Raw genomic sequence first — 12,238 nt, 5'->3', positions numbered from 1 at the left:
TATATTTCCTCTTGGTCAGCAGAGCACATCTGAAAATATTTAGCAGGTATTTGCTGTAACCCTAATAAAACTGAATTAGAAATAAAGAAAACTAATCACTAGAGCAACTGCATTACCTGCAAAAATGCAGTGTGAATGCTTATTGCAGACGAACATGCTGAAAAACAGCTGAAATTAGCTAAAAAAAAGCTGAATTTTTGCTGAAAAGCAAGAACAAGCCTAAATTAGCAGAAGAAAGCAGAAAGAACACATAATTGCTGAATTAGGTTTAAATAAGCTAAAATGAGCACAGAAATGATTAAATTAGATATAAAAGCTGAAAATAGCCTAAAAATAGCTGAAAAGTAGCTGAAATGTCAGAAGGAGGCTTAAATTACCAAAAGGAAGTGGAAAGGACTGAAATTAGTTTAAAAATGTGGAATTAGCTGAAAAAAGATAAAAATAGCATAAAAGAGCTAAACAGTAGCTGAAATTACTGAAACTAGCAGAAGAAAGCTGAAAGGAGCATAACAAGCTGAAATTAGCAGAAAAAAAATTAATTAGGCTGAAAGTAGCAGAAATTACCATGAAATACTTACTTATCTGAAAACAGCTCAAATTAGCTAAAAATGCTAAAATGGTTAGCTGAAAAGTTAGAATAAGCTCAAATTAGCAGAAGAAAGCAGAAAGAACAAGTTTGCCCAATTAGGCTGAAAGCAGCCTAAATGAGAACAGAAAAGGTAGAAATTATCTGAAAAAAAAAAAGCTAAAATTAGCAAAAAGCAGCTGAAAAGTAGCTAAAAAGGCAGAACGAAGCTAAAATTGCAAGATGGAAGTGGGCAGACCATATTTTTGCTGAAATATGCAGAAAAAAGTTGAAATGAGTACAAAAAAAATATGGAATTAGCCAAAAAAGCTGAAATTAGCATAAAACAGCCACTAGTAGCTGAAATAGTAGAAAAAGCTGAAACTTGCAGAAATTTGCTGAACTCAGCAGAAAGAAGTTAGAAGAAGCACAAAAATGTTATAGTTAGTAGAAAGAGTCTGAAAAGAGAACAAAACAGCTGGAAAAAAAAACCCCGCTGAAATTAGCTGAAAAAAGTTTAAATTTGCACAAGGAAGCTGAAAGAAGCTGAACCAGAAAATGTGAAAGGAGCAGTAAAAGGTTGTAAACAGATCTAAAGATGTGAAGGATGCAAAATGAGCTCGATTCATTTTCTATAAGGAAAAAAGTGAGATAAGGGTAAACATGTCAACAAGCTAAAGTTGCACCAATACCAAAAGTCATAGCATCTTTCTCCTGAACGAGCTGAACGTTTTGATTTACGATTTGTTGAAATAGAACAAAATTGTGTAACGAGAAAGATGATGAAAAGCATACGGAAGAAAAATGGATCACAATAGAGTGAATGCTTCATAAACATTCACACCATTAGGCATTAAAACATATTAAATGCCATCTAAACAATGTTGTGAATGTGGGAAATGTTTATGAAGTTATAATAATGGCTTCGTGGTGAGTTGGGTCTTACCTCGGCTCTTTGTTCGTAAACTTCTGGCCAGTTCGGCTCGAGTGCGATGACTCTGTTCAGCTCGTATAACGCCAAGTCAGCATTTTTTATGTCCTGACATGAACAAGCAGTTGCATTTAGTTTAAAATGATAAAGTTTAGTGAAAAAAAAAAAAGAAGAATAAAGGTTGCAAAAATAAAACCCCAGAAACTGATGGCGTCCAGGTATTTTAGACAAACGACATCAAAGGCATCACAACACATGCAACATTTGTTTTTAAATCAAAATTTAAGATTAATTTAGGACAATAAATAAATAAATAAATAAATAAAAAGGGACGTCCTTAAATGTCCTTAAGTCCTTAAATCAGAACTTCCCACACTGGTGGACCGTGACTGTTAAAATGCAGTGTGAATATTTATTGCTGAAGAACTTACAAACAGCTGAAATTAGATTTTTTTTAAATGTGCTAAGTTTTAGCTGAAAATGAAGAACAAGCCCAAATTAGCAGAAGAAAGCAGAAGGAACACATTTGCTAAATCAGGTTTAAATAATCAGAAATAGCACAAAAATTATGAAATTAGCTTAAAAAAAAAAATAGCCGAAAAGGCAGAAAGAAGCTTAAACTACCAAAAAGAAGTGGAAAGAGCTGAAATGAGCACATAAAATGTGGAAATAGCTGAAAAAGTTAAAAATTGCATAAAACTGTTAAAATAGTAGCTGAAATAACTGAAAGTAGCTAAAATAACTGCAACTACCAGAAATAAGCTGAAAGAAGAAAAACAGATGAAATTAGCAGAAAGAAGTTAATTAGGCTAAAAGTAGCAGAAATGAGTGCAAAAAATGTGGAACTGGATGAAGATAAATTAGCAGCATAAACCAGCTAAATAGTAGCAGAAATAGCAGAAAAAAGCTGAAACTTGCAGAAATGAAAGGAGCATAACAAGCTGAACAAAAAAGGTTGAATCATGTCATCTGGACTTAGTTTTTTTGTTAAAAAGAAACGTTTCGCCCCTCATCCAAGAGGCTTCGTCAGTCTGAGGCCTAGCCATCTGGTATTACCCAGAAGCCACCCTGACTCTTGTGTTTCAAGCCTGCCTCAGATACCCCTGAAGTCTGGCCTTTTCACTAATGGTTTCAAAAACACAAAGTTTGTTTTCTCAGTCATCCAGGTATATAACAAGTGTTATATACCTGGATGACTGAGAAAACAAACTTTGTGTTTTTGATAACAAGCTGAAATTAGCAGAAAATTTAGAAGCACAAAAATGTTGTAGCTAGCATAAAATAATCTGAAAGGAGCACAAAACACCGTCTTATAATCTAGCTGTTTTTGTTGCTACTTTTTTCCTTTTGACTGTCCTTTTGGTTGCCATTTATTTAAATTTGTAAAAAAATAAAATTAAAATTAAAATTGGATGCCTCTTTTACAACTGTCTATTGTTATCCACTGTTGTCGTCACTCTTTGTTAAAGAAATCAGGTCTCTCTTGTAAATGAGTCCCCCGAGGCTCAATGGGATTAACCTGTCTAAATAAAGGTTGAATGAATGAAAAAAAAAAACAGCAGAAGTTAGCTGAAAGAAGCTGAACCAGAACAAAATGTGAAAGGAGCAGTAAAAAGTTGTAAACACATCTAAAGATTTGAAGGATGTAAAATGAGCTCAATTCATTTTCTATGAGAATAAAAAAAAATGGCAGAAAAGGCTAAATATTTCAAAAAAGCTAAAGTTGCACCAAAACTAAAAGTTATAGCAGGATTGTCCTGAAAGAGCTGAACGTTTTGATTTAGGATTTGTTGAAATTTGTTGAAAAACTGCAGGACGAGAAAGATTAATTCAACCTTTATTTATACAGGTTAATCCCATTGAGCCTCGGGGACTCATTTACAAGAGAAACCTGAATTTTTAACAAAGAGTGACGACAACAGTGGACAACGACGACGACAATAGACAATCATAAAAAATTTAAAAAGGATGCCAAAAAAATGTACGGAATAGGGACAGTAACAGCCAGGAATAATAAATATAAACAGCAAAACAATAGTGTGAATGCTTAATAAGCATTTACAAAATAAATCTAAATATGTGATGTTGCACAGCTGGATTCTCACCTGAAGACTTTTCTTCCCGTAAGCTATCCCTCTTCCATAGATTGCGCTCACTAACTCTGGATCACTCTGCAACACAGACAAAACACCTTAAGGAAATTATTCTCTGAATCCAATCAGGTCTGCATCCAACAAGTTGTAACACTTCTGTATTTAAAATTAAAAAACACATGTATTGATAGTAAAATTTGATGTACCTGTAGTAGGAGTGAGAAATGTTTAATGGCTTCATCGTAAAGACCGTTGCCGATCAGAACGTAGCATATAGCTGCACGTGAAAAAATACATTAGGAACCACATAGAAGGGAGAAAACGTGAATTTCAGAACCATAAACGAGAATATTGATAAATAAAAACAAAACGCTCACCAAGTTCCTCGTTTGTGTTGTGGTTATCTGCAGGGAAGGGGATTTTTTTCTGCTCTATGAACAACTTGGCCTGGTTCTGTGAACACAGGAAGAAGAAGAAAACGAGAGCTTGCACAAAAAAAGTTGTTTTTATTGGTTTCCTGTGTGAGGACGGCACACTAAAGATAACGCTCTGACTTTTAAATGTAAAGACTTTACTTCAAGCTCCATTTGTTCTGTTGTTCTCATTTACCATGTTCAAGATGGCTGCCGCTAGAGCTCATCACCCCACGCCGACTTTCATTTATTACATTTTGCTACGTAAAAACTCGAATCGTTTCTGTACACAGATCATCCACAGCGTTATAAATTTATTCACCTCTTTTCAAAACATCGTCTGCTCATGGTTTTCTTTAGGGATGCACGATACTGGATTTTTGGCTGATATACGATACCGATATTTATCCCCTAGACCTACTTACAGAGAGTACATATCTTTCTCTGCTGTGGAATTAAAATACTACATTATTCCTGGTCTTTGTCAATTTGGCCCACTACCAAATGCAGATGCTAAAGCGGGGGCTGAAAATGATGCAACACTATGGAGAGTTATTTTGATGGAATGGCCGATGTCCGATATTTAACTTTATCGCCAATATCAGCCGATACCGATACCATGCCGATAATATCGTGCACCCCTAGTTTTCTTACGGGTATTGATTTTGTAAATAAAACTCACTAAACATTTCTGCAGATCAGACAATGACAGAATGTAAAATCTGCTCCTTCCGACCGGGTGACTAAGAGGTTTTAAAATGTGTTTAACGTGTTACTTTGACTTGTGTACGCCTAATTCTGAAAAAGTTGGGATGTGGTTTAAAAAGTAAATAAAAACAAAATGCAATGATTTACAAATCTCACAAACCCATATGTGACTCATCACATCAAAACAAGGATTACGTTGCAAAGTGGTATGTTGAGATATAGAGTTATAACGTACTGACTGAAAAAAAATGCATGGGTCCATGAATGAAACGTCTGAAATATAATCCTGAAGAATGTTTAAAGCACTTTCCTGAGCCGTACCAGCAACTGATGTTGATTTAAAGCAGACAAGCCCTAAAGTTTGGTTACTTTCCCTGCACGATACACCTTCTTTCTTTCTTTCTCTCTTTCCAGCTGGTAAATCCTCTTTCAAAAGACGTCAAGAAATTCTCATTAGAATATGCTAAAAACAGGATTCAGAGCTATTTTTTTTTAATAATTATCCTGATTAGAAAGACAAATTAAGCCATATCTCTGGAACCACTCGCAATATCAGGATGATCTAGAACCAAAATGTAGCTTAAAAAGACAGAAATCTGAAAATGCGTTTAGTTCATTTTGACCAAATCTAATTTGGTTTGATGTGGTGGGTCACATATTAAATTCATAATGGAACATGGTAAACATGTCAAATAATTAAAATAGGATCCGTGTACCATTATTTAGGAAAAAACAAGTACATTTTGAATTAGATAAACGCATCACAACCATAAATTAGTAGGGATGCACGATACTGGATTTTTGGCCGATATCCGATACGCCAACATGTTAAAACTTACTTGGACGGTAACCGATACAAATACCAATATTTTTCCCCGTAGACCTACTTACAGAGATTACACAGCTTTCTCTGCTGTGGAATTAAAATACGACATTATTCTGCATGGTCTTTGTCAGTTTGGCCTGTTACCAAATGCAGACGCCAAAAAAGAGACTGAAAATGATGCAACACTTCAACTTGGATTATGTTTAATGTCAAATTTATTCATGACATTTACTCTCTCTTACACAATGACAACCCTCGAACAGTGAATATTGGCTGATACCGATACGATGCCGATAATATTGTGCATCCCTATAAATTAAGAAAGTGGCAACAAAGTCTGTAAACTAACTGGTATGAATAACGAACAGCTGGATGAGCTCCTGGAAATGGATCAGAAAGAAGACTGGCTAAAAAAGGGAGGCTGAATCTCTCTGAAGTAAAGATGGGCAGAGGATCACCAGTCTATGAAAAAATGTCAAATTATTGGAACAATTACAAAATTATGTTCTGCAAAGGAAAATTGGGAGCACTTTGAATATTTTATTGTCATCATTTCATTTATCAAAAGAATTTGTAGAAATCTCTGAGCTCAAAGGACGAAGCTGAAAATCGGATGGTTGTGATGCACTGAAGCAACGTGGAGAACCGTTCTGTGGTCAGACTAATCTAAATTTAAAATTCATTGTGGAAAGCAGAGACACCATGCCCCCCAGAATAAAGAGGAGAGCCATCCAGCCTACGAGCCAACTGTAAAACCTGCCTCTCTGATGGTATGGGGGTGTATTGGTGCCTCTGGCATGGACAGCTTACTCAAGTGGAAAGGCTCCATTAATGTAGAAAAGTTCATACAGGTTTTAGAACAATGTATGCTCCCATAACGTCTTTATCAGAGAAGGGTTCGCAAATTTCAGAAGACGAACCAAACCACACACGGCTTCAGAGCAGCTGGACCGGCCTGCCTGTAGTCCAGACACTTCACCAGCATGAGACCAAAAAACAGGCCAAAAAAAACTGTTGACAGCATTTGATATGTTTACTTTGTTCCATCGTGAATTTTTAAAAAATGGGTTTACGAGATTTGCAAATGTCGTAAATCTTGAAGCTTTTAACAAAGAGGAAGCTCACAGAAATGACACGACGACCAAACGAAGAAAATTTGTTTAGAAAAAAATCAAAAGACAGCACAGTTACGTGACATCCAAAAGTTTCAAATGCAGATAAATTTGGAATAAATGTGCAAGAATGACCAAATGTGATGTGAATATTTTACCACACCAAAATGTTACAAACTTTCTGAAAGCGTGCCACTGATCTTACCGTGTGATCCCAGTTGGAGAATTATGGTGGTGTAACGTGAGCGTATTAAAATCTGCACAGAAATGTTGCATTTTTTGTATCAAGACCTGCCATATGTCTGCAGCCAGCAGCTGCACAAGCTGCTTTGTTAACATCATGAACATAAACTCTGAGCAGATGCTTTATTTTTGCTAAAGTTCTGAATTTCCTGAACCTGAATGGTTGTCACCCTGTAACAATGATGTCACACTCTACTCCAGGGTGTGGACACTCTATTATCACTAGGTGTGGCTACAAACACACAAAGACCCAACACACCCAGTTATGTCTAGAAAAGTGAGGCCCAGCTGGCTTAAAACCAGAAGACGTCAATAAATCTCTTCAGCTTGTTGTAATTGGTCAATTTCCGCTCTGTTTAATGAGCCCCACGTCGTCCATATTTATATTATTAGATTCAAACGTGAAGCTCTTAACCTCAGAATGCACTCCATGTAATCGCTCCATTAGTAAGAAATAAAAAATGAACCAAGCTGTTGTAGCTCGAACGTCTTTGCAGCGCAGAACTTTGTGGTTTTCACTTCGTCGTGCCGTTTTAGCTGCGAGGAAACAGTTAAGGATGTGGCTGTTCTGGATCGGATGAGCGTGCGAGTGAGATCTCACCAGGATCTTTTCTGCGTTCAGCGAGAAGACCGACTCGCAGGGCGGGTTGCTTCCCTCCTCGCAGTCCGGGTCCTCGAACTGTAAAACTGAAGACTCTGGAGAGACAAGGGTTTCAAGGGTTTGTCACGGGGATTTGTTTTAAAGGAAGTGAGGAGATTTTTCGTTTTCAAGCTCTGAACCCGTTTTTAGAGTTGTGTTTGTGGAGTTTCAAAAGTTGAGAACAGAAATCAACAAGGCATGTTGGTGATGAGAGACAGACCGACATGAAGAGCTCTAATTCAAACAATTCAGAGCAGCAAAGCATTTAAAAACATTAATAAACGTGATTCTTCTTTTGAACACATCACAAGACAAATATTAATGTAATATTGTAAACTCCAAATCCATAACTCAAGATAAAGTATTTTAAAGTAGCTAACGCATTTTCTAACTATTATAGTTTCACAATAAAAGTGCAGTTTTACAGCAAACATTAATAATGAATAATTTGATAACGGATGGATGAATTATATACTTTGTTTTAGAAAATAATCTAATGGCGGTAAACAGAAAAACGATCCAATTATGCAATTTAAATAAATAAAAATCAGGGAAATGTTTGACTTTTTTTTTTTCATTCTCAATAAATAGCATTTTGACTTTGTCTTCTATGTAACCCATTACATCAAACCGAGGGTTAAATCACTGACAGCGCATGTGTTGACAATTTTCCTATAGTAAGATTTACTGTACTTGCCGCCGTATAAGTCACATCTGTCCAAATATGTCTAGTAAAGTAGGAAAAAACATAAATACGTCGCCTCTTTTATGCGTCACCGTTGACAACCTGGAAATGTGGGCCGGTGTTGTGCCAAAAATCAATTGGCTGCCAAATGGGGGCAATGGGAGCATGCACGGAAGGACTTTAACAAGAATTTAACAAGATTAACACTTAAAAACAATTGTTTGTTTGCTCAAAATTATAGCAAAGGTGTCTCAGTTTAGCTTTTCCTTAATAAATGCACTTTGACGGTCAAATCAGCTGCATTTTAAAAGCCAATTAGCAAATGCTGGAGCACACAGAGGGACGACTCGCTGTGCATTTCTTCAAAATCTAACAAGATAACCACCTAAAAACAATTATGTGTTTGCTCGACATTATAGTAAAGGTGTGTCTCAGTTGAACTTTTCCTTAATAAATATTTAATGGTCAAAGCAGCTGCATTTCGTCTGGGCGGAGCAGCGAAATGAAGCTGTTTTGACGTTTGCTCCAGGAGTTCAGGTGTGAGACGAAGGTGGCTTGGTATGGCAAGCCAAGTGTCTCATTAATAGCCATTTTACCTATTAATGAGACAAGTGGCTTGAGGGCCCTCTAGTGGCTGAAAATGTTAGTGTTCAATATTGTCCATGTCAGAATGAATGAAATCATCAGATCTCGGCCAAAAATTGTTTTATAAATATGGGGAGAAAAAACAAATATGTCACTTCGCCACACAAGATGCAGGGCATGCAAATTTATGCAAAAAACTATGACTTATATGATGAAAAATATGGTAGTAAAAATATGACGAACAAATATCTTATCTATGGGTCCCCTGAATAAAATATCTAAAATATAATCCTAAAGACTGTTTTGAAGCACGTTTCTGGGTAGTATCAACAATGACTTTGAGAAAAGCTTGAAAATGTTGCTACTTTCCCTGAAAGCACTTGAGAAGATAATTTCAATACCAACTGAAATATCCCAATATACAAATATGAGTCGAGGTTTCCTCTTTCAAATAACGTCAAGAAATCCTCATGGGAATATGCAAAAAATAGGATTCAGACCAGTTTGTCAGGGGTTTTCCCAGTTTGCAAGACAAATCAAGCTCTGGATCCGCTCACATCAGGATGATCTGGCATCAAAATGAAGCTTAAAAAGGCAGAAATCAGAAAATGTGTTTAGTTCACGTTGATCAAATCAGATATAAACTGCTCTTTGAAATAAAGGCAACCGAGCTGCAGACAGTTGACAGTCGTCCTTTTTATACGCCTCATCAGACGCACGCGCACAGTCTCCACTGAGACGAAGATGAAGAAGCGAAGGGGTAGAGAACAGCGGATGTTGGGGACATGCACTCAGGATAAGTCATATGGTACGGCCCTTTGCTCATATGCAGTGTTGTTGGCCACAGAACACGACTAACCTTTAAAAACTGAATGGGTCTTTGAAAGGATCAACTCCACAAGATGCTTTCAAAGCGTAATAAATCCAACTTCTATTACACGCACGCACCAACTAGCCCAAAATTGACGTAAGAGTCCACAGACCCTTTTGACCAGTGCTGAAAATATTGAGGAGTCATCGGAGTATGGCTACGCAACGCAAGTACAGTTTCTTAAAATGTACCTTTATTTAGACAGGTTAATCCCATTGAGCCTTAAGAACCCATTTACAAGAGACCTGATTTCAACAAAGAATGACGACAACAATGGACAACAGCGACGACAATAGACATTTATAAAAAGACAGATTTTTTTTTTTTTACAAATAAGATAATAAGCTGCACTCACGCAGAGACATGTAAGAGGAGATGTATGAAGGCAGCAGACCAAGAAGTGATTTAAAAATGAAAATGTACCAGTGAGAAGTTAATGATGCCCAGTTAACCAGTGAATACAGGGTGCAGTGGTGGGTACGATAATCACAGCCAGTTATGAATCTTAGTGCACCATGATAGACAGCATCCAACATCTGCAGGGTTCTTGTAGGAGCGTTCATGTAAATAATGTCTCAGTTACAAGGCGTTTCCTAGCATTCAGAGTTATACGGGATCCGTTTCTGAAAAAGAAAGCCAGTTTAGCTTTCAGTTTTATCGGCGTTTAAGACAAGTTTGAGGTGGAACAAATCCGACTGGATGATGTCAAATGCGGATTGCAAAAGCTGGAAAGCCTTAGCAACTGTTTTAGCTCGACAATAAACAACTGTGTCATCAGCATAGAAATGTAAGGATGTGTCAAGGATGCTCTGACCTACATTACCTATGTAGATTGTAAAGAGGGTGGGTCCTAAGACTGAGCCTTGCGGTACACCATTTTTGACTGTTAAATAACTGGAGGAAGTACCATTATGTTGAACACATTGCCTCCGATCTGAGAGATAGTTAGAGAACCAACCAATGGTGTGATCTGAGAAACCAATTTCTGAGAGCACACCATTGGTTGGTTCTTTAACTATCTCTCAGATCGGAGGCAATGTGTTCAATATAATGGTACTTCCTCCAGTTATTTACATCTCGTCTTCTTTTAGCAGAAAATTAGAACTCTTGTCTTCTTTTAGCAGAAAATTTTATTTTAGGGAAGCTTTTGTTGCAAAAGCTGAATTTTAGCTATGGAGGAATGCGTTTGTGTAGACCTCTGATTATAAAAAAAATAAATAAAATAGTTTCCTCCATGTTACAGTGTTCATTTATAAACTCCCTTGTGTTGCTACCCTCTTCCACTGAACTGAAGGACGTGTTAGCGGTCAGAGCAGATTTAAGTCAACTCTTCTGGGCTGTCACGGTTTGTTGTTGTTAGCTTGTTAGCAGCCAGGCTAACCTACCGGGTGCTGCAGTGACAGTAGAGCCGAGCAGGACGAGGCAAAGTGACTGTAAAAAAAGAGAGACTTTTACCGCAGTCCGCAGCGTAATCTTCCCACTCGGACAGCGAGCTGCATCCCTGCTTGTGGAGCTCATTGTTGAACAAAGTGAGCGTGGAGAAGTACTCGGTGGAAACTATTTCCCCGCTCAGGCACAGCAGCGACAGCGCTACTACAGCGACAGCCCGGCTGGCAGGGGCCATGTTTGTAACGAGTGACGACAGAGAGCGGAAGCTGCAACGGACGCTAGCAAACCGAAGACAAACACGCCCCGCCCCCTTCACGAGCAAGCTGTAAAAAGCCCGCAATCACAGACGTCATTTAAACTACAATTCCCAACACGCCATGCAGCCGTCAAACAGGCTTATCCGGGATATTGACAGACGTGACAGCTTCCTTTGAAACTTTCAAAGTAAAACACATAAAGCTATTTTTGACACGTATATTTATTTATATCAGTGTTCCCCAAACCTTTTAGCTCCTCAACCAACAAAATTATTATGAAACAGGCTTATGACCACAGTTTGAATAGGCAAAACTGCTAATAATACAATTAAACACAGGCACAATGACAACAAAAAAGGTACAAGCATCCACATTATCATTTTTTTAATGTTTTTGTCCTTTGAAACAAATATTGTGTAGCAAATAAAGACACCACTTGGTGTTTCCTATCCATTTAAGCCACTTGTCTATCACTGTAAGTTGTAAGAACTAAAAGGTAACTGTTACTTGTCTATGCACGTTATGAATTATTAATATCAACGTAAGCCAATGGAGTCTCTTCACAGGGAATAAAAAGTTGATTCAAAAAGGCAAAACTCTCAATCCATCACCTGTAGTCATGAGGTCTGGATCCATCCATCCAGCCATCCATTAGCTTTTTCTGTTCTTCCTTTTCGGGTTGCGGGGGTCACTGGTGTTCATGTTCAGCAGTCACTGTGCGAGAGACAGGGGACATCCTGGTCAGGTCTCCAGTCCATCACAGGGCCACCAGGTCTACATCATGATGGAAAGAATGAGATCCTGAATACAAGCAGCTGAAATGACAGGATTCAGTCTTGCTCCTTGCTTCATTGGGAGTTTGGAGTAGAGCTGCTGCTTCTCTGCATTGAAATGTGTAAGCTGCTGAGGTGGTTCTGGCA

The 12,238-nt window shown here is 37.7% G+C and overlaps 1 protein-coding gene across 2 annotated transcripts in view; it reads right to left on the bottom strand.

Moving 5' to 3' along the window:
* Positions 1-11,303, bottom strand: part of ttc13 (tetratricopeptide repeat domain 13) — a 34,288-nt gene extending 22,985 nt beyond the window's left edge. For both annotated transcript variants that reach the window (XM_037685642.1, XM_037685643.1), the window contains exons 1-6: positions 11,128-11,303; positions 7,493-7,587; positions 3,967-4,042; positions 3,796-3,866; positions 3,602-3,667; positions 1,512-1,604 (exon numbers count right to left, since the gene is read on the bottom strand). In XM_037685642.1, coding sequence (XP_037541570.1) covers positions 1,512-1,604; positions 3,602-3,667; positions 3,796-3,866; positions 3,967-4,042; positions 7,493-7,587; positions 11,128-11,296 — 570 coding nt within the window. In that variant the 5' untranslated portion in view covers positions 11,297-11,303. The remainder of the gene's footprint in view (positions 1-1,511; positions 1,605-3,601; positions 3,668-3,795; positions 3,867-3,966; positions 4,043-7,492; positions 7,588-11,127) is intronic.
* Positions 11,304-12,238: the final 935 nt, after the last annotated feature.

This window comes from Nematolebias whitei, chromosome 12, assembly GCF_014905685.2.
Source record: "Nematolebias whitei isolate Nwh7 chromosome 12, NemWhi1, whole genome shotgun sequence".
Lineage (NCBI taxonomy): Eukaryota > Metazoa > Chordata > Actinopteri > Cyprinodontiformes > Rivulidae > Nematolebias > Nematolebias whitei.
Note: the sequence above shows the minus strand (reverse complement) of the source record. Positions and strands in the feature narration are given on the sequence as shown.